Here is a 26,830-nt window from a genome sequence, read left to right on the forward strand (position 1 = left end):
AAGAGAAAAGCGTTCAGAAACGTGCGCCTCTGTAGCCTTTTTTTTTTTTTTTGCTGAAGTCAAATTTGTTAAAAGATACACAGTATATATGTACATAGTATATAAACAAAATAATCTTGAACCTGCCCTAAAGGAACTAAATCCATATTTGCCCAAAGAGAGGCAAAGTATTCACACAGATCCCAATTTGGCTGGCTTTGATATGAAGACTTCACAAGTCTTCTGCACAGGAACATTTTAATTTCTAGATATTTCCTTGTACTTGCTGCTCTTCTAAGGCACATTTTCTCAGTAAGATGCTCTTGATGCTTTGTGAGCGAAAGTGTAGGGATTAAATTTTACCCACACACAAGAAGGTTCAAAACAGTTCTTTCTGGTTTTTCACGTGCCGTGAAAAAGTACCCACGTGGATGAGAGGGTATCGCTGCTGCCTTTGGGGAAGGAGCTGGCACGCTTTGCTCAAATAATGTTCAGAACCACCTGCTTTGAATGTGGTCTGATTGAATCAGATGCCGGCCGCCTTTCATCACCGCATCAGGATTGGGACGTGGGGAAACGTTTTGTTTTGATATCTCACATGTGCTTAGGTGTTAGCGGTTTCAGATTGTTTAAGAACAGGCTCTCATCATGGAGTGTTGTTGAATCCTGGGTTGGGGGGGGGTGTTTGAAACAAACCTTGAGTATTTCTAGGTCTGTTTAAAAATGATGTCTTCTTGTGTGGTGGATTTATTTGTGTTCAGGATGCAGATTGCCTTGTGGAAAATGGCAGACCGTTTTCCCTCACAAAAGGTTCTTTTGTGTTTGGTTGGGTGGTTTGTTGGTTTTTTATGGTCACTCCTCATGAGCTTTGACATCAGTACATTAATCATTAATGGCACTAGGTTCTCTGGAGTTCTTGGGGCTCTGTGGGTTCACCTTTGTTCTTTGGGGGTGATGGCTAACACCCGCCCTGAGATTCGCCTGGTACTTGGGATTCTGAACATGATTAATCGCCTGTTTGATTGCAGCACGTGGACACTTGTAGGCAAGGTGACTTGCAAAGAACCTTAAGGGGAGATTGCCACTCACTGGCTGCCATCAGAACATCTTGTGGGGAGGGTTGAAGGGTGGGCTTGGGGGAGAGGCTTGGTGACTGTTCAGATTCCTTGGCCCCATCTGGAAGATTCAGATTTAGTACCTCTGGGTGGTACCCAGGTGTATGTATTTGTAAACAGTGCTCTAGATGACTAATACAGTTAGGTCAAAGGGTCAGTTGGAATTAGGGAAACTCTGGCTCTAAAGGACACCCCAAGGATCTCCCTGGTGGTCCAGTGGTTAAGATTCCACGCTTCCACTGCAGCGGGCACAGGTTCAGTCCCTGGTTAGGGAATTTCCACATGCCACACGGCACGGCCAAAGGAAAAAAAAATACTGGAAACTGACACCCCAGCATTTCTCAAGGTGGGTGCCTCTGCCTCCTAACATGCTGGGCGTTCTGTGTAATTTGCAGATTCCTGGCCTCCACCGGGTCTGGTACCCTGGGAGCAGCATCTTTCATGTGCCGCCTTTGGGATGCACATTCATACTAAATTTTAAGAACTGCCGCTCCAGTGATTCTAAGTTACAGGAACTCGTGGAGGAAATTGGAGGATTAGAAATCAGCCTCTAATAGCTGTACAGATACACAGAATCCTCAAAGTAGGGGACAGGTGTGTTTGGAAAGCCTGTTTTGTAAAGAGAGTCTTTTCTCCCTTTGACTTCTCTTATTTACACTGAAGCTAGGTTCCTGAATTAAAAAGAAAAGGGGGGGAAAAAAGAGCAGCAACAACAAAAGATTCCGGAGGCATACCAAAGCTGTGGGGAGCCAAGGGTGGTTTCCCTTTATTCTACTTTGTGACAACTGTTTTCCCAGCCTTTTGCTTTTGTCCATTCAGTCCTGGGCTATGAAGATGCAGGATTATAAGTATTAGAGACTCTACATCAGTGGGATCACCCTCCCAGCCCGGAAAGTCTCTCTGAAGTCATAGCTACACCCTGAGTTGGGTGAGAGTGTGCTTTTATCTTGGCACGCACCTTTCAATTCTTAGCCCAGCCCTGTTACCCTGTTGTGCGTTTTTCTGGCCACTACTCCTCTTCTTTTTCCTCCATCCCCTAATTCCCAACCTCCTTTGAGGCCAAAATCTTGTTAGAAGAAAGACTTTTCAAAACCAGTTTCACTCCTGTTGGTCTAAACCCTCCTATATATAACAGAGAGCCATGGTATGTTTTGAAATTTATACCCGTATTTCTATGCTTTTCTCCCTTGTAACTGAGTTTTTGAAAAATGCTTGGAGTACGGACACCCAAAGAGAGAATCTGTGTGTGTTACATTTAAATCGAAAACCCTGTTTCTTTTGTATATTAGACTATAGCCAATGGAAATTCAGGAACTAAGGTTTTTCACAACCACAACTAATATAGAACTTCATAGGTTTTTGTTATGACTATAAATACTGAGAATACTTTTGTTTGTTTATGCTGGTGCAGTTTTATAGAAAATCCTTTCAAATGGGGTGCAAAGCCATCCACGGATATTTGTAAAGACTTTGCAAAGTCATACATAAAATAAATTATCCATTTGATTTGAACAAGTTTTGCAATTATTTGTGGCTTTAACAGGGGCTTCTGAAGGGCACTGTATATATCTACCAGCTGGTTCTGCTGTTTTTCTCAAGAAAATACAGAGCTTTGTACACAATTCCTTGAGTAAACCATTAGTAAACTATATATCATGGAGTCGAGTTTTGCTATTTCGAATCTGTTTTTTATTTTAAAGGCATAATAATTTGTGAATTTCATCTCATGGATTTTTTTTATGTTTCAAATTAAGTTGTTATCCCATCCTTGTCTATTTCTTTGTAGATCTCCCCATTCAATGTATTAGAGAAATAAAACATGTAAAGACATAATTAAAAATGTCTAAAGCCCTTGCTGGGAAACAAAAGCTTTCTTCTTTTATTATATTTTACCCTGCAACAATGTTTTGTTTACAAATGTCAATTTACATTGACATCAAAATAATTCGTTTTAGCTGTTGATAATTATTTTGTCAGATTTCGTGATTTTTGTTATATGATTTTTCTTCCATGTCAAAGATTCTGAGTTTTAATGTTTAATAAATCTACTTATCCACTCAACAAGTATTCATTGAGCTCTTAGTGAAGCACTGGTCTGGTGTCTGGGCCACAGGTGCTCAGTCAATACCCTGACCTGAAGTTTGCATCCCACTGGGGAATCAGTATACAAAGATACCAACCACCAAATAAACCTGTATTTATGCATATATAAATAGGTATAATACTAAATATTACGAAAAAAATGAAGCATAATTTTGGGCAGGTGTTGGGTAGCCAGACAGAGCCTCTCCGAAGAAGTGATGATAAGTGGGGACCCGGAATGACTGTAAAGGTTTGAATCTTGGGGATAATTTATATGGTTTGCAGAGATTTTTGAGGACAGAGTACAGGTTCTTAAAATCCTTGTGGATAAATACCATTGAACTTTATCAGCTTAGGTTATAGGAAAAACAATTTGCAAATGCATTTACCTAGATGCCTATGAAAGTTGAAGATGTCTAGAATATGCTATCCTATACATGTGTATTCTAATTTCTCATCCTATGGTAATGAAACATGATTGTATAAAAAGATAAACCATGTCCCATCAGGGGCCAAAAGAAAGTTCATATTTGCTGTGAGAAAACAATTCATCAGTTAATGTTAAGTAGTATACAGGTTATATTTGTCATATGTACCCCCTATATAATTAAAGCCTTAAAGTTGAACTATTAGAAGATTAAATTCTGTGTTAGTACTTTTGTGGGGACCTTACATTTAAGCTTTGTGAAGAATTTGCATTTTACCCCTTAGCTTGATCTGTACAGATATATACTGTACAGATATATGTAATTGATTGATTGATGTGTGTTTGTGTGTGTGTGTGTGTGTCCCTCAGTGGACTCATTCACTCATTTATTTGTTCTACATGCATTTACTGAGTGGGAAGAAATGTTTTTGATGTGGAGGGGAGACTTGGAGACCAGATAACCAGAGATGTATTGGGTAACAGTGAAGAGTCTCATGTGATTGGAGGACAAAGGGAGCAGTAATGCTACTCAGGGTAACACAAGAAAAGAAGGTAAACACAGATCACCAAGCATCTTAAATGCTGGGCTAAAGAATTTTGACTTTATACCCAAAGCAGCAGGGAACCACTGAGGTTTTTTGTATATGGAGAAGTGACAGCTGTCAGTGGCTCATGATATGTTGGAGAGGGGCGAATCTGAAGTCTAGGAAACCAGTTTACAGGACCTTATTATGAAAGATGGCAGCAGGAGGGGAAGGAGGAGGAGAAGTTGGTAAAGCCTGCATTAGTAAAATCCAATAAGTTTGAGTGAAGTGTTTGGAAGCGTGGTTGATAGAGCAGATCCAGATTTCTTTTTATCTCTCACTACTTTATGAAACTTCCTCTTGAGTGAAATAAAACCAGTCTTGATTCTTCCATGTATCTTGGGTTAAGGCCGTGCCCTTTGCCACCTGGGCCCTCGCCTTCCTTTTCTCTCACCACACCTTGTGATGCCCTTCTTTGTACTCTGTGATGCCTGAGATCAAATTTTTTCTGGAAAGTTTTACCTCCTTTTGAAAAATATTCCAAAAAGCAATCCTTGATGTTTATCTCCCATATGTAGCTTAAACTTAAAACTTTTTGCTAATATTAGTTATTTTGTCAAGTGCCTATTTTGTCTCCTCAACTCCATTTCAACTCAGGATTCATAATTCATTTGGAGGGGCCCAGACTTAAGAATAGGTTTTAAAAAAAAAAAAAAAGAATAGGTTGTGTTCTGTTTTTAAGTAATGGAACTTATTTTCCCTTTTATTGACGTGGGATATGAATGGCCCTTGGGGCTCCAGAAGAGTCTACAGAATGTCATGTAGTCTAAACTATTGCAAAACTTCAGTATTATTAATACTTGAGATAGTTTTCCTGGAGCAAGAAACGTGAAGATCTGTTACAGGAATGACAAGGGTGTGTCACACATCCAGACAGTGTGGTTTGCTAGGTGCTACTCAATCAAGAGCAGAGCTTCTTAACGTTCTTAGGGTCAGAGATTGCTTTGAAAACACAACGCACACTATAGACTTTCTTCCGAGGAAAATGCACGTGGCCAAATACATGAGTAAAATTTGCAACAATTTCAGGAGTTTCTGGATCTCTCTAACGCCCACCCGTGGGTCTGGGGTCTGGAGGACTAATCCTCCCCCCACCCTTCACCCCCATCTTGGCAGCAGTGCTTAGGCTATGTGTGCAGGATTGATATTGGTAAATCAAGGAGAAAGTACTGTTTTGGCACTTTTTTGCTGCCATTAGCTTTACCTGTGCTAAGTGCTCATTGAGAATTTGCCGGCTGATTGCTTTTTGTGAGAAGGCCACAGGGGACAGGAGAGGTGAGAGAGAAGATACATGGGCATATCAGGGAAGAATGAAAAGGAATTACAGGGCCTATAACTGGTATAATTCCTGAAAATGATTCCTCTGTGGGGCTTGGACAGTTATGAGCGGCCAAGAGATGATGGCCTTTCAGTAGGTAAAGTCTGGGTTTATCCAGAGTTGGTATTTCTTTTTAAAGAACCTCCATGAGCATTAAATTCATAAGACTACTTCTGGGGTGGTGGGTGGGTGTGGGGCAGGGGAGGACCTACTGCTCTTTGCAGCTGCAACGAAAGAAAATTCTGACCCAACTTGGCTTAAACACAAGGAAATGTATGAATAAAGTAATACATAAATGTAACCTATTCTGAAATCTCTGTGTACCGGCTTCATCCGAGGAATGATAAGGAGATTTCCTGCTGCCATTCTACACATGACGCCCAAACAGGATAATGGCCAGAGAAGATGAAAAATCATCTCCTAATTTGTTTCTTTCCTTGGAGCAGGGAGACCTTTCCCAGGAACCCCGTGGCAGACAGAACTCTGTGTCTCAGTGTTCGTTTTTAAACCGGTCCTTGGCCAGGGGAAGGCAAGAGCTGTGATTCCCAACAGTACTCAGGATCTGTGTCCGAACTAGAGGTGCGGTCACCGTCTCCTGATCCACGTGGAGGAGGGGTGGCTATGTGAAAACAAGCAAACGAATGAACAACAACAGCAACCAAACCCCTTTAGGGCTGTTATGAAGGACGAAGAGGGGAAGGGATATTGGGTAGACAAACTAAGAGTCACTGCATCCTTTTTTTCTTCCTTTTCAGAAAAATTTTTTAATCAATACAAAGTGATCTGGTTGGAGTAGTAACATTGTTTGATACAGAGAGACTTCAATAAATGATGCTAAGGCAGCTGAATGTTGATGATAGAAAACTGAAATAAGACTCATAAAATACACAAAAAATGAACTTCCATAGTATGACAAACTAGAAAGTCAAAACTATAAAGCTTTTATAATATACAACAGTATAAGAGAACATCTTCATTATTTTAGAGCTGGAAAAGGTTTCTTTTTTTAAGTCATTGCATCTTTTGATTAACCCATGTTTTGAATAATGTAGAAAAAGTGATGTTTGTATTTTTATAATCCAGCTAAATCTGTGTTGTTTTTTCTACCACTCCACATGGGAGACACTCATGGGAGACACATGGGAGATTTTCTGTCCATGTTGAGATTGGTTTCCACTGCTCCCACTCAATTTACTTCTGGACCCTACTCCGATGCACAATTCAGAGAAAGGTGAACCGTTAGCAACTTGCACTGATGGGTTGAGTTTGCCTCAACTGTGCATTGTTTACAACAGTGCTTTTCTTCATTGGTGGGTTATTAACTGGATGGGTTATGTATTATATTTTTATCTTTGAGAACTTTCAAGTGTAGCTTACAATGTAATTTCTTCATGTGTACCTTCGATCTAAAAAATTTCCTCTCTGCTTCTGTGCAGCTAAAGGAGAAAAAAAGTACATGCAAATGAGTTAAAAATCATTCTGCGCCATGATTAATTTAAATAGTAGACTTTTCCAGAGGGGCATATTGAACCCAAAGGAAAAGTCCCGATGATTAGGAAATTGGGATTCTGAATGATGGATTTGTGAGACGAAAGATAACTTGTTCTACAAGAATATTAATATTCTTTATCCAGATTTGGGTTCCAGCTTCTGAAGATGTCAATTCTCTTTCATTGGCATAAGAAAAGGGGTGAGAGTCAGTTTGGAAGGAGGTTAAAAGATGACATTATGCGTTCTCCTCCCAGCTCTTTCAATGCCTTGCCTGGAAAATTTGAACCAATCCCTGCCTTTCTCTGAGGTATATAATGGTAAGGGAAGATGAAATATTGTGTGTGCAAGTGCTTTGAAAATTTGAAAGCAGTAAACTGCTGTAGGGTATTTATTGTTGTGGCTGTGGTGTTCTGATTATTATACTTGAAGCAGAACTTTAAATATTAATGATACCCTTGTTACTCAATGGGGAAGTTTCAGTGGAAAGGTTTTCAGACAGTGTTGAGTTGTAACTGCCATCTGAGTAACCGACACAGAATTCCAAACCCACTTTGTGTCTTGCTATCACCAGATCACAGAAAGCTGTTTTACTGTAGAGGTAACAGTTGTTTTCTCCTTTGTCCTGAGGCCAATGATTGTATAATACGTACCAAATCACTAGGGTGCATATCAAAGAGAGTGTAAAGAGGCAAATATTTCCCTTTACAATGACCATATAAGAGATTATTTCTGTCGAGGGAGAAAACATACATGAAGTCTGACTGTTTCACTGCATTTTTACCATAGAAATCACTGAGCTTGAGATTTGTAGATCAGCTCCTTTCTGGTCCTGTGACTGGCAAGGGTTTCAGTGTGTTAAGAGATCTATATATTTCTTGCTGAATCTGAATTCATACTTGCATATTTGTGAAACAAACTATTCTTTACGTTATGGAGAAAGGTGCGTCGTATATAACTTCTGGAGCTGATCTTTATGGCGAGCCTGTGGTTTAATTTCTTTAGTTATTACTAGAATCAGTGAAACATGAATTTTCATCATTTTAGGTTATCCTTCTCCAAGGCATAGGAGCTCTGCAGAAAGATGTGCAACTTTGGGAATTCTCTTAGCGTTTTTGATATTTTCCTGGGTGCCCAGCCTATTTTGAGGGGCTGTTGGACCAGCCATCCCATTAACTATGATTATGTCGAGGGCTTCCTCCCCGTCCAGGACTTTGCTGGGTACTGCTGATAGGATGGAAAGCAAATAAGACCCAGGCCTTGTCTTTGTGGAGCATATACTCTTTATTGGGGAAGAAAGGAATCACTTGAGAATCATAAAAATGTAAAATTCCATCTGTGACAAGTCCAGTGAAAGAGAAGGACAAGACACCTGATTTAGGAGGACAACAGGACAGTTGCCCCGAGGAAGTGCTGATTCACTGAGAATTGATACAGGATTGGAACAGGCCAAGTAGGGAAGCGGAGTGGTGGGAGTGGGTGAGGGAGGGTTCTGTTAAAGGGAACCCGTGTTCAGGTTCTGCAGCAGGAGGGCCAGTGGTGTGCTTGAGCATCGACAGGGACCAAGGGAACTAGAGGAAAGAAAAGGCTGGCTTGTGTGCATGCATTATTACCAAGATGGCCTCGGTGTCCGTAAGAACCTTGCTCTTATTCTGACACCAGTAGGTATTTAAAGGAGGGAGTGGCATGACGGATTTGCCTGTATACTGCATGCTATATAATAATGCACTCAGGGTACTTGAGGTCTGGTCCAATTGTGCTTGTCTCACTAACATATACTCCACTCCTCTAGTGTGTGGGATCCTTGTAGTTTGTGTGGGATTACTGCATCTCCAGGGGGCAGCTGTGATTGGACTAAACCAATCAGGGTAATCCTATACCCTTCACCATGGTTTTTAATTTGGGTCAGAGAGGTCTACTACTCAAATCCATGCATGCTGTTCCCTGGCTTTAGGGATTGGTTCAGTGGTGGTTCCAATCAAGGCAAAGTTCAGGAGGAATTTTGCTCTTTTGTAAACTGAACTCTCTGCAAGTAAGTAGAAGATAAGGAAGCAAGTAAATCCAGAAATTCTATGATCGTGATGGATTCCAGCTTTAAGACGAAGGTGATATGGAGATGGCAGAGTGGAGGGATGAAAGGAAACTTTATCCTTCTTAATATGGTGGATCCACTGGATATGTAAAACCTAAAACCTGCCTTGTCTCCAGACTTTCCGCTTATCTGGGCCAGTAAATTCTCTATATAAGGGGACTTGCAATTAAAAGATTTTGCCTAAAATCACTTTAATCTCTATGTCTCTGTTCTGAACTCCAGCCTCACACAGTCATTTACTCTACTGGATTTTATACTTTGGTGACCAGTGAACACTTGGAACACAAAATGTCTAAAATATATTCTTTTTTTAGCCTCCAACCTGCACCAATATCCATAAGACAAAAAACTGGGAATAATCCCTGACTACTCTATTGCTTTACTTTCCTGGCTTAGTCATTAAGCCCTGTCTATTCTCTTTCCCCAGTATAATCATGCATTATCTGTTACCTTAATTGTAACAGTAGTTGCTTGCCTTCTAATTAGTCTCTTTATCTCCAAGTTCTCACCTTAATAACCCACCGTCCCTACTGCTGCCATTTCCAAAATGCAAATATGAACCTGTTGCTTTTATAGTCTGGTGCCTGCCCAAAGCCGTTGGAACAAAGAACAAACTTCCTAGTGCTTTGTTCACGGTAGTGTCTTCCAGTGGCCGTGCCCAAAGTCAACATTTCTTCATTGGCGACCACTGCGACTTTAATACATCTATTCTCCATGCTTCTTGTGTGCCTTTGCCATTTCCTGCATGGGGGATGGGCTCTCGTGCTCCCGTGCCTTCACCCATTACCCATTTGTTCTTCTGTCCTTGGAAGGCTCTGGATTTTGTAAGATGGCCAAGCTTCAGTCAGACAGAAAAGAAGTGATGATACGTTACCAAGATGGCAAGCACCCACTGACATTTAAAGTCACGCCGGATGTACAGATGTCTTCTGAGACCTCCGGCTACACCTGAAACCTAGGGATGTTCCCTGGCTTTTCTCATCCCCCAGGCACATGTTCAACCTGACACCAGCCGTTGATGGCTGTCGTTATTGAAACTGTTATCAGAGACCTCATCTGAATCCAAGAGACATCCCAGCTCCTCCAGGATCCAGACTTACTGGACAGTCCACAGCTTGGCCCAAGATACGATAGATTACCTTGGTCAGGACAGCTGTATGAGAAACCATTGATTTAAAGAGCATTCATAACTTATCGCAACCCTTAGGCACAAGTAGATTTCTTGAGACAGTGTGATGGGTAATCCTTGAAAGGACATCTGCACAAAATGTTGCCTCGGATGTGTAGAGGGAAGGGTGGTAAGAAATGTGGAATATGTTTATGAAGGGAAGTCAGATGAGTGGGGGAGCAAAATGAGGACCAGTGGAAAAAATGAGAATGGTTGGAGGGGGGCCGCCTGAATTTAGATGTTTTTAAGGAATAGCTTTCTGTGTTCAGGGAAATACACATCTGATAACGCCAAGAAAAAGACAGCCAGATGCCCTTCACTTTTAGAAGCAGCCTGGTTTTTAGTGCAGGGATCTCAGGCAACAGGATTTTTTGCCAGTCACTTAACGTGGAGAGGCCTGACTTTTCATCTGGAAAATGAGCCTACCTCAGTAGTGATTGTGAGAATTAAATGAGGCAGTTCGAGTAGAAATACCTCACAACGATGACTGTTTTCATTGCTGGGGTGATGTTTAATAACCTGCTCTTCAGAGAAAAAAAGGGCTCCGATTTGTAACAGTTGCCAATTGCCATGGTGTAAATGCTCTTACCAGTGCCTGCTGTGAGTTACCAGTATGATGGCATTGAACATGGAGTTGGGAAGTTATGCACAAATGTAATGTGGGTACCAGCTCACCGGTGCTTTCTCTTGTCTACACCCTGAATTGCCGGTATCTCACAAGTGATGGTTCTAGCCTTTATATAACTCTCCTGTTTCTAATATTCCATCTTTATTCTTCTTTAATAATCAGACGCTGCCCTTTATTTCTGTATGATTTTTCTCCCAATCTCGATGATATATTTCAAAGAGAAAGAGCCCTATTTCATATTCTGTATCCCTTTTGCTATCAAATGTCATGCTATGATAATCATAATCATAATAAAAATAGGAATTATCTTTTTTTGTGAGTTTCCACTGTGTTCCAGGTTCCAGGGTGACATTTTTCCTAAACTGCCTCTAATCATCACAGCAGTACTGGAGGGCGGAGACAGTCATTTCCATTTTACAGATGAGGGTACACAGAATCCTCCATGTTAAGGAATTTCTCCAAAATTACCCAGGCAGCAAGCAGCTCACCACTCATGGTTACGACATGACGGCTGAAAGGAAGAATAGCTCCTGAATGTGTTGGGTTTATTTTCTTGAGACAGACGAGACTGAGCAGCCAGAGAACATTTGGTGCTCAGAGGGAGGAAATGCTAAGAGGGGAAAACAAGTCTGAAAGGGAGAGAAGGAGAGTTCAAAGACCAGTTTCCCCTGCTTCACAATTCTGTCTACTGCCAGCTCTAACTGCGTATGTTTGCTTTGCTTGGAGGAGAGAATCACAGCGCCAGAATTCATGGAAGTCTGTTTTGGAGGATGCATTAGTCAGGGGATGCTAATTGCTGGAACAAACAACCCCCAACCTTTAGGAGCTTAACAGTGCGAGAGGTTATATCCCTCTGGTGTTGCAGAGCGCCAGGGGTGGGCTCTGCCCCCTGTAGTCCTTCAGATCTGGGTTCTTTCAGGCCTTAGCTCTGCCATCCCCTAGGCCCTCAAAGGGATACACTAGATTCTTTGTACAGGGCTGAACAAAGACGGAAGAGAAAGTGCGTGAAGGATTACATGGAAGGTTGTAGGGACCAGGCCTGGAAAAGGCACGCGTTACTTGGGTTCACGTTCTGTTGGCCAAATTGTAGTCACATGACACCCCCCCACCCCGGACTGCAAAGGAGGACGGGAGATGAAGACTTCCTGTGTGGTCGGGGGGGAGGGAGGAATGGGGGCTGGCCAGTGAGCCCAGTGGCAGCCCCAGAGACCTAGAAGTTTGGTGACCACTAGTGTTGCGAGACATTATCATGGGGCACCTTCAGCCTCCAGAAGACATTCGTTTGAGGCCTGTTGGTGGCCTTTAACCAGAAAAGTTGTTCACCTTCTCCGAAGAGAAGATAATGCCTATTTCAGGAGCTGTTTGGAACACTCAAGGAAATCATGAAGATGGATCTGATTTGTGAACTAGAAATGATATCCAAACAATAATTATTGCTCAGAGATTTAAATCAAAACTGGCAGTGTTGCTGAGGGTGAAGGGAAAAAAGCTAATGCAAAAAGAAAAAAGGAAAAGAAGAGGGGGAAGTAGGCTATGGGCACTTGTTCTTTGGACACCCATGGCCACGTTTCCTGTAATGACGTTGCGTTCCTTTTCATGAAGTCACCTTTATACATGTTATAGAGGCTTTCCACAAGTGTCGGATTTTAACATTTTAAATTTTTGCCTGAAAGGTCATAATGTCTTTAATGTGTGGAACTGATTATTATGTTTAATTTGTAAAACTGACCAGATCTCCTTATGCCACATTACTGTGGGCTTGCCTCTGGTTTCCGAGCAATTGCTTTACAGAGTCCCCGCACGGCACCTTGAATTAAAGAGGGAAAAATAGCTGAGGGGTTGGGTGGGCCTTTTAAAGGTAAATTACAATACATTTGATACAATAAAGAGAAATTCATTTTGTCCTGTTTTGCGTTGGCTGTACACCTCTTTGATTTCATTCTGTACTTTGGAGGCTTGCAGTAGTTCTTTTCTCTGGCTTTCTGATGTGTAACTGCAGATTTAGCGGTTTCCTTTGTGTACCACTTGCCTCCCAGAATTTGGCCCAGCAATTCGAACGATTTATCGAGGACAGATCAGCTGAAATGTGGCTCAACTTTAGTAAAGCAGAAGGAATGACATAAGGTTAGGTGACTGATGTGTGAGTTTTTGAATTTGATTTGGTTTTACATGGAAAGGTTGAAGCAATGATCCATGTATTCTAATAAAAATCATCAGTACAAATCAAATAAAATCTGGCTTAGTGGCTATTTTCCCACTGCGTCGCTCATGGCTAGCCTGCGCTGTTACAGACCACATTTGGCAGGCACGGTTTTGTCTCACACGGAAATCTTAAAGTAACACTGCAATCTTCGAGATGTTAAGAAGGCATCTTTTCTAAGCAAACTTTCTGCTAATCTCATCAGATAAATCATTATTCTCTACTGACAGCTCTGGCTTCCCCTGGACCCCTTCCCTGCTTCTTGTTTTCGCTTAAGATGCCTGGTTATTGTCATTCTTCAGGTCTTTGCTTCTATCTCCTTTCAAACTAATGACATTTCTTCCATTCCTGAGGAAGAGTTACAGCTTTTTACCATTCCTCTTAGTGAATTTGTAAGACCAGTACTCCATTGGTTATCAGATAGGCAAAAGGCAGGCTGCATCCAAGTTGAGACACACTAAAAGAAAAAAAAAAAAAAAAACACAAAACCACTCTTCCCATTGAATTTGATGTGATTAAGCTTAAGAAAATACCAGTTGTTGCTTCCTAATGCATTTCAATTTTACCCCGAAAAGCTGGACTAGGAAATTAATGCAGATGTATTTTGACTCCTTCAGTTATGAGAGTGTTTTAAAGCCCTTGAAAGAAAGTGAAAGTAAGGAGAAGCAGCCTGGTTTGGGGAAAGCTATGGTCATTTTTGTCATTATAAACCTGACCTGCCATCACAGCTCGGGGCCTTTCGCAAACCAATGCCAAAAGTTGTGTCTTGCTGGTGAAATGATGTCCTGTGGGTTACAGGGCAGCTCAGAGGGGAGATGGGCCATTTTGTTGTCATTGCTGACATAACTTAAAAAATGTATGCTGCTGGATACAAAAACTCAATCATTACAATACTATTTAACTTTCCTATGTTAGCAAGTGTTTTAATGAACTTTAGCAAGTTTTGGGTTACCTGTTAAAATTAAAGAGGTAATACTAATAGCATGAAAGGATAAAAATAAGTCTTATGGGGAATGGCCTCTTTTATCCAGGATAACTGCCTATTTCCTTTGATTTTTGTTTTCATCTTTTGAAAAATGGTGTTAGTCTGCTCAGACTTAAGTAGGCAACTTCTTTTGATCCCAACTTCATACTTTCAGTGATTCCAGATAAATCATTTTAAGTGAGATGAATATAAAAGCCATTTTGGAAAGCAGAAGGCATAATACCGAAGTGTGGTTACGTTATTGTGAGAGAAAATTTAAAACCCTTAAGTCACTGGACTCAAGTCTGATCAAAAGCAAGTCACTGATCAAAACCAAGAGGATGTCAGTGGAACAAGTTGCAACATCTGGGAACCGTTTTAAACACTGTCATTAATATCAAGAAACTATTAGTCAATTCGAGTGTGTGTATTGTATTTGTGTGTGTATTGTGATTTTATACACACACACACACACACACACACACACACACACACACACATTTGTAAGCCCAACTGAGAAAGACCTTTGCCAATGTCTGCCAGGCATTTGGCTGAAATGGGATTGTGAGGAAAATTTTCTTAAGCATTTATAAGTCAGAATCGAAATCCACCAGCACTGTTCAGTTTATAACATGACATGGGCTGCATCCCAGGGTTTAAAGGGACCATTTCCACCTTATATTGATTAGAATCATTTAACTCACTCAATATTGTCTAATGTGCTTATGTTCCATCAGACGGCCAAGTTCCTTTCGCAGTCTTTGCTGTGTTTAAGCTTTACTCCTCACTTTGTGACTGTGCCTAGTTCATTCGTGCATATAATCTCGAAATGTGGGAATATATTCTTTGTGTCAGTTTCCTTCCCACTTTTAAAAAATTTTAGATTTTTCCCACTTTTTTTGTTTGGCTGGCCTAGGAAAACGTCAGTAGATTTTTTTTTTTTTCTCTGTCATAAGTACTTGTCTGTCCATTTGATTTTAATTGGGAAGTGCTGCTGCCGTGGCGGGTCTCCTTTTTACATAGTGGTTTGTAGAACGTGGTGGAAAGAGGCAAGGAACAGCGTGGACTCCGGGATGGATTATTTACGTGGGCTTCTGCACTGCACTGATTCGCAAGTGAGTTGCCCAATCTTGTCTTCATCTTGGCTGAATTCCTTCAAAGTTAATAGTATAATATGTCTTCATTTATCCTAGTTCCTGCCTGCCCTATCCCCACCTAGGTCACAAGCCTACGGCGACTAACTGTGTCCCATAAAATGTCACTAGTGTATACGTAAACAATTGAGGGCTATTTCTTAGCCATTCGAATAGCAAAGAAATTTCAGTCAAGTTTTACATTTATTTCCCTACATTTCTGTGGTTTTAAAAACCAGCTGATCACAGACCAGAGGATCTGTAAGGCTGCCTAGGAAACTCCTGATATCAGGGTGGAGGGAGTACGTGTTGAGGGGATTTTCCCTTTTTACTTTATACACTTTTGTATTTTAATTTTTTTCAATAAGCACTTGATTAAAAATTAGCTTTAATGCTCTTAAAGAATCTCCCCATAGATGGCTGATTAGTTGCACAGGGAAAAGTTGTAATTATACAGTGGAGAATTTCCACCATACCTTGAGCAGGTGATTGAAATACCATAACAAATGAGGGCCAGACCACCAGGCTGTCATGAGGCTCTGTATGTGAAATCCTGGGAAAGACACAAGGCCACTTTGGTAGTATTATAGCCACCTGCATATACTCATGAGGAAGCATCAGATAAACCCCAGTTGAGAAGCATTCTATAAAATAACTCGTTTGTACTCTTCAAAAACACTAATATCACAAAAAGAAAGGACTGAGGAACTGTTTCCAATTAAAATAGATGAAAGAGACCTATTAAATGTGTGGCGTGATCCTAGACTGAGTCCTTTACAAAAGGGGGAAAAAGTGCCAAATTGGAATATGGACTATGGACTAGATGAAAGTATTATATCAATGGTAGATTTCCTCATTTTGATAACTATACTATTTTTGTTCTTAGGAAATGCACCCAGAAGTACTAAGGGATAAAAGGATGTGATTGATGCAGCCTAGTTGCAGATGGTTCAGAAACAACAAATTACATAGTTTTAACTGCATTGTAATTAAAAACTTTTTAAAATAAAAAAGTAGAAGAGCAGGGAAATTTGAAAATATGTATTTTCTTCGATTTCATCCCTTGATCTTTTCTTGATTAGTTTCCAGTGGTGCCAGGGTATCTGTGGGGTTTTTTTATTTTAAGGTTCCTGGGGGATTTTAATGGTCAGCAACATTTGGGAATCACAACCTTAGATTATATATTATCCTTTCAGAAAGAGTTGCTAGAATCATTTTGAGATTGATCAGGCACCAAGGGATAAGTAACAGAAACTCCCTCAAAATCGGAGTGAAAGGGTGAAAATTGATTTTGTTTAGTTTGGGGAGTTGAACGTGGTGTAATATTGTTGCATTCTTTCTGGGTTTTAGCCCGCTTGGAGAAGCCTCTGGTTGACCAGATGACTTACTGTTCTTTACATACCACAGAAATTAAATGCTGTTCTTCAGATGCCATTCTCTGACAATTCCGCTTACCGAAGTTGTACTGTAGGGTTGAGTATCAGACTGTAAATTTAGGCAAAGTGTATCCTGTTGAGCCCATTAAGTAAAATAAAAAAGATTCTCCCCTGATCCAAGCTATTACAACTTCACATTTGTGAAGTATTTCAAATTCATTTTTAACAGACTGCTTCCCTTCAAATACACGTGGAGATAGATTTATAAAACTGTAAGCAGTTTATGCATTTTTGCAGTTTTCCATTGTATGTGTTTGATACTGATTTACCTCTTTTTAATTGCAACCGAGATAAAGAATTAGTAGTTTAAAACAGTAGGAACTACATGTTCTGCTGTGATCAAGGAATTAGATAATCTGGCTTGTTTGTTTAAGGGGTCTGTATCTTGAGACTTTTATAGGGCAGTATTAAAGCTCTGAGCCTTCTTATTATGCCAATACCCAGAAGATTGCTTTAATGAGAAGTAAAGGGCCTTTTTCCAATTACAAGGGAATAACTGTATTAAGTTCCTGTGTTATGTCAACCTGCTTTGATTTGATTACTGTGAAAGAAATGGATTTATCTGTCAGTGTTACTTAATTAAGCCTTCTCATTGATGTTTTGCAGAGTAATATAGTGTGGTTTGCACATTTGAGCCTAAATACAAAGAAAATTGGCCTAAAACTGAGACTTGACCCCGAAGATAACATGTAAGATTGATTGCTTGTCATTGCCAGGTCAGAGGCTGCCGTGTTAAACACAGGTGGAAGATTGGGATGTTGAAAAGATAAACTGAGAGTCAGTTTATGGGAGTGATTATTGTAAGCAAAAGGGACTGGGCTACAAAACTGGATTTTAGGGAAGATTTTTGAATATTTAAAGCTGTTTGGCTTCCCAAGTATTAGTCATGCGTTCAGAATAAAGGGCAAGATGAGATAAGGCTAGAAGAAACAGGAGGGGCAGATTTTGTTAAAGTATAAAAGGAAACAGAAGAAAAAACGAAGAGGAACAAATGCCATTTGGAGAAGTGGACCATTGTGGTTTTGCAGAGCAATTACAGCCTACAGATATTTCAATTAAGCCAGCAGCCCTTTCTCAGAGCCTCACAAATGGCACCCCAGGGAGAAAAGAGGTAGAGGGGGAAAAAGAAGAAGAGAGAAAACTGTTACATGTTTCATCTTGGCTCTTTTTTCCCCCTCTGTTGGAATAAATTTAATAAATTATTGATCAAATAGGCATTTTAAATATCAATTTGTGTGTCTTAAGTCATTACAGTATTATGGATATTGCAACATAAATATTACATGCCTGACTTGGAAAACTCCTGTATAATTACATGTACTTGTTATCAGAGTTATATATTCTATTTTATTTAAAAATGAAGCATATTTCAAAATTTATTTCTTTGTTGTTTAATGTTTATTTTCTAAAGCATTTACCTTTTATTTCTCACACTTTGTGACGTTTATTTGTAAATACATCTTTAAAAGGTACTAAGCACCTAGAAAAAAACCTCCCTAAGTTATATTCACTTTTAGCTTAGGTACTTTGAAGCTTATCTATTTAATATTGGAGTTCAATGGTATGCTGGTTTTATTTTCCAAAGTCTTCAGATATGGCATCTTACTTCCAATTGTATTCTTACCTAATCTGAAATATGTCTAGCCTTCAAGAACATTATTTTAGTAAGACTGATTTTTATTACGTGCTTTTAGACCGGTTACATTTCAAAAAAGTCAAAGGAGGCATATATAATTCACATTATTATACTCTTGCCTCAGTTGTTTGTGGCTCCTTTTCTTTTTGGGTTCTTACTTGGAGAGGTGAGCTCTTGAAAGGATGAACTTCTCTTTAAGAGGAAGACCCTGACTGGTTAGTTTCAAACATTCGAAATGGAAGTTTGCTAAATAACACCCATTTCTCTGTATTTCGTGTTAGGTTATTCAAGTCACAATATTATTCAACTTAGATTATCATGATACTTCCAAATTATATGGATTGATGTAAAGAGGTCAAGTTTACTTTTGTCTCAGTTTCATAATATAACTGTCTACTCACCTTGAGTTTTCAAGAAGATTTCTGAGTTTCAGAATATGAAACACCACTGGCATATTTATAACATAATTGTTATTTGTTTTATTTTGTTACTTCTGTATTATATGAATATCATGTTATATGAAAGTGCTTTTCCTGTTTTATAGCACTGTAAAGTGCAGTTAACTCCACATTTTAGATATGAGATTATTTAGTGTTCATTTTGGAAAAACAGTTTACTTTGAACTTAAGGAAAATCATATTGTTTCAGTGTTTTAAAAGACGTATTTATAGAAGTTTAAGCTGGAGGTTAATGAAAGCTAAAATTAGCAGTAATTCCCTTCTGAACAAATTTTCCTACTGTACTTTTCCCCCAGCATATCCACATTTTACCTTTCCTTATACAGTTGACATATTTATATGTATGAGCTGTAAGATCATCTTATACTTGACCTTTGAGTTTTCAGATTTATTTGATAAGGACATCCTTGCATCCTGAGAAAGCCAGCGTGGATGGCAGTGCTCTGAAAATGGGATGCCCAGGTCCCTGTTCTTTATATTTAAGGTATCTTAGAATTTGTGTGGAATGCATTGCCACAGACATCATCTTTTGTTTAGTCAGATTTGGGAAGTGCTGGAAGTTCCTCACCCCTGCCCAGATCACTCCTTTTGAAGCCTGTGTTGTTTCTTACAGAAGCCAAAAGAAGTGGTCATGGTTGTGTGGCCCTTGTCAATATCCGAAGCTCCTCAACTCTTCCTACCTCTGTCCTAGGACTCCAATTTGACTTCAAATCATTCTGCTTAGGAGTTCTTATTATACTGGGTGCTAATGAAAATGTGTACATCCTTCACATGCTCTTTGCTGATGAAATATTTTGAACTCTAAATTCATCTGGCACTGACAGAGAGCATATGCCATCTCAGTTTGTGTGAAGGGCTCAGCCAAGGGTTCTTCCTGGACTAGGAAATTAGTAGGCGCCACAGATGTACGCTGTCTGTGAGTCTCCATGATGGTGTGGAGGAGATTTAATAGTATCTGTTATTGCAGAGAGAAGGGTTTGAGACCGTGTAGACTTCCACATGCCTCAGAATAATTATCTTTCCAGGGAGAACTCAATCTCAGTCTCCCAATGCATTCTGAGTGTGTAGAAGCTTTCTTCAGGAAATCAATATATTTCCATAAGGGTAGGAATTTGTAGACCCTTAGAGCAATGCAGAATACCACTTTGGTTGTTCTGACTTCATGAAATTCTAGAGCCCTGGTTGTTTGGCAGGATCTGGGCTCTAAGGAAGGAAAGGCTGGATACACAGTGCTACCCCAAATCAACAGGGTTAGGTAACTCTCACACTTGTTCATTTCAAATCAAGGTTAAACTTACATAATATTTAGTCTGTGTTCTTAGCTTGGGCCTTTGGTCAGCACACATAATTTTGGCAGCATATCGTTTATACAGTATACAAAAATATGTTGAAATGAGATGCCAAGAGGGTATTCGAAAGGTAAATTAAGTCACTCAACAAATCTAACGCTCACTGAATTCTCATGGTGATTGTGCTGCAGGGGGCTCATGGAGAATGTGGGACTTGATTAAACATATTGGCAGTTTCTAAAAACCAGGAGAGTATTTGAGTCTCTGACCAGCCACTTATCAGAACAAAGAGTCATAAAAATGTGAGACTCAGATTTCCTTGAATAAATCACAAGTTTATTTATTTATGCAGTTTGATTACCTTAGATTTTGGAAGGTATTGGTAAATTTGGCACTTGTGGTAGGTATTGGTTACTGGTAGTCTGCTAAGGGTTTAACAATTATCAGTTAACTCATTTAACAAAACTCCTTGAGGTTGGAAACCTTATTATCCCTTTTATCTCCTGTTAGATACCTGCTTTGGGTGGATCCTGAGTTTTCACTTCTGTTCTCCTTGACCCAAGAGGCCATTACATTTTCTAGGTTGGCAGATGTCCTCAGGGCAAAACAATGTCTTTTCTTCCTCCATGGGTTCCAGCTTTCACTTTGATTTTGGCTGGATATTTTCTTACTATCTTGTCAGCTCATTAGGATTTAGAAGAAGATTAAAATTTCTATCTATGATGTTTAGTTTTATTTTAAAGCCGTGAATATTTATTTCTTTATTTATATAATTTGTATTGAAATATAGTTAATTTACAATGTTGTGTTAGCTTTAAGGTACAGCAAAGTGATTCAGTTATGTATATGTGTGTGTATGTGTGTGTGTGTGTGTGTGTATATCTATATATACATATATATATCTGTATATATACTTTTTAGGTTCTTTTCCATTATAGGTTATTACAAGATATTGAGTATAGTTCTCTGTGCTATATAGTAGGTCCTTGTTGCTTATCTATTTATATATAGTAGTGTGTATATTTTAATCCCAAATGCCTAATTTATTCCTTCCCCCTTTCCCCTTTGGTAACCATAAGTTTGTTTTCTGTGTCTGTGAGTCTTATTTCTGTGTTGTAAGTAAGTTCATGTGTATCAACTTTTTAGATTCCACGTATAAGTGACATCATATGACATTTGTCTGACTTACTTCACTTAGTGTTTTGTGGCAGAGTTGTCCCAATATACTAGCCTGCCCTGTTGAGAATGGAAATCAAACCCACTTATTTTACAGCTGACAAAAATGAGTTCAGAGAGTCCAGGGAGTGGCTCAGACCATAGAGCTGGTTAATGCAGAGTCACGGCTGAAATCTAGGTCTTTATCCCAACTCTTCGTGCCGTGCTTTCTGACATTTGTCCAGTCGGTCTGATAGCTTTGATCTCGCTGTTCACATAAACAAAGTGGAGACTTGAGTAATCATAAGTTTAATGAGTGTGGATGGGAAATTGGAGAAATTAAAATTCATCTCTGTATATCTTTTCTCTAAATGGAGTGTTTGGTCCTAGTTCTGCCCAGACTTCACTTTCGTGTTTTGGTGCAGAAATGTCAGACGTTTTAGACGGGGCTTATGCAGAACTACTCAAATAAAATGAAAATTCGTGGATGGTCAGGTTGCCTCCTAAAGCAGCTGTCAAACCCGTGGAAGTTACTCAGTCTGTCCTTGTCTAGGATAAAATAAATTAGAAAATTTTGAACAGTGGAGCCCACTTCAGTCTTTTGGAAGAATAAGTCTCTATCATTCACTTGCTTTTTGTCTTTTTCTGTATGTGTTCCCATCTTGGACAGAGGGTGACAACCGAACAAGGGAGACACAAGAACTCAATATTCAGACAGCTTCTATTGGGCAGTTTTTCATTTGTAACTTTGTTGCCTTAATGACTTTCCTGAATAATTTGGGTACTTTTATCCAGTGCTCATTGTGAATCTTGTTTCACTGTTTGCCCACTCAGGAGCTTCTAGAATTTTGACCCCTGTCTCACAAATATCCCGTCCATCACAGTGTACATTCTTGATAAGCTCATCATACCTTTGGCTTGATTGTTCTCCTGCTTTTATTTTCCAGTCTCTTGATTTCTTCACATATCTAGTTTTATATATTTGTGTTATATAAATTCTGTAATCTTGTGTGGACACAAGAGTGGGCACAAACTCCAAAATAAATACATCCACTCTACTTGGGGAGAAGTGACTGGTGGGTAACATTCGAGCTGGTCATGGAGCGATCTGAGCTTCTTACCAGGGAGGCATTTACTGTGCTGGAGAAGAACAGTCCCTGGCTGTCACAGGGACAGCACCTGTGTCTGCCAGCTCAGCCATTTACTGTCACCTTGGGAGGGTTTTCTGTCCCATCTAAGCCTCGGTTTCCTCATATATCAAATGGTGATACTGTTAGTCTACTGCAGTGCTTGGCACAGCGTCTGACATATTTAAGCTCATGAAATGTTAGCTGCTATTATTTTTTGAGACGTAAGGAACAGTTCGGCAGAGGGAACAGCAGGTACAAAGATGTGGAGGTAGAAAGTGTGTGTAGTGTCCAGGTACACCAGCTGGGAGTAGGGAATGGCCAAGTGTAGGCCACGTGCAGGGTCTACATAAAAAGTGAGTCTGGGCAGGAGCTACTGGGACGTAGATGAGATGAGAATGTGGACCAAATGCTGCTGAAACCAGCCACCTGGGCAGGAATTTTAAGACAGGGAGTGAGTTAGGCAGTGGGTACAGGGTGGGACATGCATCTGTCTCGTGTTCCCATTGGAGGGGACGGGTGGTCCTCAGACTCCTGTGTACATGAAAATTACCTGAGGACCTCGTTAAAAAAGCAGTTTTCTTGGCCCTACTTTTAGAGATCCAGGAGCAGTAGGTCTGCAATGGACCCTAAGATCCTGACTTTGAAATGAGCATACTAGGTGCCTAAGATGTAGGTGGTCCTCAGATGCACTTTGAGATGCACTGGGATCGTTGTCGAAGAAATGCTTGCTAACTAACTGGCAGGTCTGATGAAGCTCAGTGGGAGGGAAGATGGAAACAAAGGTCTTAAAAACAAGTTTATATTCGTTACATGCTATAGCTTTGTGTCTTCTTGCAATGGACACATGAGCACCAGTTGTACAGATATTCTCTCAAAGGTAAAATATCATCAGAAGTCATACGATTGTTCTATTAGGGTTGGGAGGGCTAGAGAGGTGTCTTATCTTCTCCATCTAGCAGGAGGCCAAGGGAAGGAGAAACCTGTTAAAAGGAGAGCAATAAAAGGAAGGGAGCAGAAAGGAGGTGCAGCAGCGTGAGGTCAGGAAGTGAGAACGATGGAATGGGAAAGAATGGGAAAAGAGCAGTCAGATTTGATTGGTTGGGAATCTATTTGTGAAGGAACCCAGCCAGTATTTAACCTGTTTTGAAAAAGCTAGACTTCCAGCACTTTTAATTAGTGGATTGCTCACTTTTGAAATTGCTCAGTTGGGAATACTCAAGTTTTGATGTGTTTTATTTGCCTACTAATTAGCAGGCTGCTTGGTTGACCATCATTTTTCTTTTATTCTGTGGATGGACGATGTATACGAAGGTCTCTTGAAACACTCCAGCTTCAAATGCATAAGTCACTATGTATTTAGTAAGTGGTCATATTCATTATAAATCAAATGGTAGTACATCTTTTGCTCTAACTCGATTCTTCCTTTTTGCTCTTTAATAGAATTTGTCCTGTAGCACAGGGCTTCTCAATCCTGGCACAGTTGATGTTTAGGACCAGAGAATTTTTTGTTGTAGGGGTATTCTGACATTTGTGGGATGTTCAGCAGCATCTCTGGCCTCTGTCCACTAGATGCCACTAGCTCTACCCCACCTCCACACCCTGCCAAGCTGTGCCAACCAAAAATATCTGCAGACATTGCCACATGTCCTTTGGGGACCAAAATCATCCCCAGTGCAAAACTACTGACCTAGAATTACTATGGTCCCCTTTCTTCCTTGTCTCTGCCTTCTTTTCATGTTTAAAATCCTCTTTGAAAATTGAAAAGATAAAATGGGTCCAAACAATACGAAGTCTTATGGTGGATACAGGGATTCAACTTTATTCCTTCATTACTTTTTGGGCCAAATTTAAGAGGAGAAATCTCTCAAATTAATCCAAGCTGGCTGTTTCAGGCGAAAAGCAAGTCAAGATGTGCAGACTTCTGGTTGAGAGATTTTGTCGTTTATACTTCTTTTTTTTTGTTGCAAATATTTGACTTGGAGTTAAGGATGAAGAGAACTATGCAGGCTACAAAACTTATTTGTGTGATAATCCCAAGGGTTCTAAGTCACTTCGTCGTGTACTCCCCCCAATTCAGCCTACACGAGATAGGCCAGGAGGCTGGGTTGTTAAACAGCAGATCTGGGAAAGTATTGCACCTTTTCTCCAGACTTCCTCCTCCAAGCTTCCATGACATCTCTTAAAGCTCGCAGTCACTGATTTTAGCTGTCCACAGGGGATAACTGTTTGCATTTGCATTATCTTCCGAAGTACTAACGAAAGGAACTGAAATATTTGTTTAAAAAAAGAGAGAAAGATTTCAGGTTTAGTGGTAATAGTTGTTGGTTGTTGTTTCTATTCCATCTCTTACTATGTTCTAAAATGCCATGTACTCCACTGTACCCCCGAATAAATCAATTAAGTATACTGTGACCACTTCTGCTGATAATCAAATAGGAGTAATAAAAGGAAGGACAGTAGTGTGTTAAGAGAAGAAACAGTATCACTGAAATGTTAGAAAACACAGTAAATAGGAGTATGTCTCCTGAACCGAAGTTTCACACCTCCTCCTCCAGTTCTGTCAGAGGAAGCTTGTGATCGCCGTCTGTTACCCACCATGATAAAGATAATACAACAGTGAAACTTTTCATACTCATAAAGAGCCTTTCATCAAAAATCTCAAAGCCATTTTTAAATATAGAGTGACTGATCTTTCCAACACTTTTATGTTTTGAGCAATGAATATGGTAACTTAGCTGTTAGACTCTCCGTCCTTCAAGTATTTGCCATTTGAAGCACTGATGAAGCATCTAGTAATTGGTCAACATTAGAACTTCGCTGGTACAGGGTTTAGAGAATTCCAGCCTTCTGGGAGTTCATATAGTTCTCTTTGCCGTCATTTATCAAAAGAAAACATTGCCTTAACAACTTTCATATCCACATCTCAGTGCACAGATTAAGGATTGTAGCCAAACGGTGTGCCCATTAAAAAAAAAATTAAAAGACTGAGACGATGTTGTCTTAACTTAAAAAACTTTAAAAAAATCTCCAATATCCTTGTAATGTCCTGATGGAAATAGACTACTGAATCCTTTTTCGTCTTGCATATTTTGTTCATGTCTGTTGTTTGGTGGGATAAGCCTTGGTAAGAGGACAGAAAGTATCTAGGAGCATTATGGCATGGATGCAGCTAATATTAGTATGGATATGTACCTGATTTAACTTTGTGTGTGTGTGTATTAAGATTGTGTTAGTGTATTTTTAACTTACCTTGTCCAAAAGATTTTAATAAGACTTTAAGTGCAGTTTCAGGTCTATAAAAGTTGAGGCTATGAAACATTGTGAAGGATGGAAGTAATTTTTATGTTCATACCTCTGGTTCCTGAGGGTCCAGTTCATTTCTGCTGTGAATTTAAATGACTTAATTTAAGTAGATGGGTCAGAAGCCACTGTCATCGTGGTAGCCTCGTGCCTGATTCTTAATTAAAGGCAACAGGAGATTAATTTGAAACATTAATTTAAAAGTGCATATGCAAAAAGAAAGACTTCTTGCGAGAAAGCCTAAAGAGTTTTTCTCTTGTCCCTAGATGTAGAAGACAGAAGTAGCTCAGGGTCCTGGGGGAGTGGAGGACATCCAAGCCCGTCCAGGGTAAGTATATCTAATCTTTTTCCCACAACCAGACATCTACATATGTAAATTGACAAACTGTAGGTGAGTTTCTCTCTCTCCCACACACATCTGCCCAGATATATATGCGTACTGAGTTTAATGAGGATCAGCTTCTTTTTGGCACTTTTTTTTCATTCTCCTATTGGGTGTTATTATTGATTTTGACACCTCTTCCACTTTGGCTAACCAGAAGAAAAATCCTTCATTAAATATTTGGCCTTACTTTGCCAGTTATTGATCCAGTGTTACAGAAAGTTATTCGTTGTAGATGGTGCAACTTTGAGAAAAATCCTAGTATCCCTGGAATGTGTTGGTGTAAATAAACCACTGAATAATTCTGAAGACATAGTATTAAGTTCTAGCCTCCCAGTATGATCTGCATAATAAATCTGAGTTGATTTCACTTTGTAAACATACGATTATCCCACCAGTAGTGCCTTTGGTCACCAGTGGGTTCATTCATTTATTTGGTCTCAAATTTTTGCCATTCCTTTCCATGGTTTTTGGTTGTTAGTTTGAGTGTCATGGGAAGACCGTGGCATGGCGTGCGAGTGGGTTGGTTAGGCCATACGTGTTTTTGTATATATATGACCTTGGGGGTATCATTTCACTTCCTTGGGCCTCATTTTCCTACTTTGTAAAATGAAGAAGTAGAACCAGAGGATCTTTCATGTTCCTTCCGACTTAAATGTGTATGATTTTATAAATAGTCTGTCTTTAATGGAGTCATTTCTAGGCCCTCTAAAATCCATATCAGTTTTTATAATATACATATAATACCCCAAATTAAAAATAGACTTAGAGCACGTAGGAAAACACCTGCCCCTCCCCCAGCCAGCTGTATAACTAGATGAAGCATTCTGCAGGAGGTGAGGGGGTAACATTTTGCTTTAAGCGTT

At 39.8% G+C, this 26,830-nt stretch overlaps 1 protein-coding gene across 12 annotated transcripts in view; it reads left to right on the forward strand.

The window, feature by feature from the left end:
- TCF4 (transcription factor 4) overlaps nt 1-26,830 on the forward strand; it is a 354,962-nt gene that overhangs the window by 93,362 nt on the left and 234,770 nt on the right. For all 12 annotated transcript variants that reach the window (XR_014234098.1, XM_082353737.1, XM_082353724.1 and 9 more), the window contains one exon: nt 25,849-25,910. Coding sequence is in view for 11 of the 12 variants with exons in the window: in XM_082353737.1 (XP_082209863.1) it covers nt 25,849-25,910 (62 nt within the window). In the remaining variant the exon portion in view is untranslated. The remainder of the gene's footprint in view (nt 1-25,848; nt 25,911-26,830) is intronic.

Source organism: Balaenoptera borealis (assembly GCF_965194805.1).
Source record: "Balaenoptera borealis genome assembly, chromosome: 14".
NCBI classification, from domain to species: Eukaryota; Metazoa; Chordata; class Mammalia; order Artiodactyla; family Balaenopteridae; genus Balaenoptera; species Balaenoptera borealis.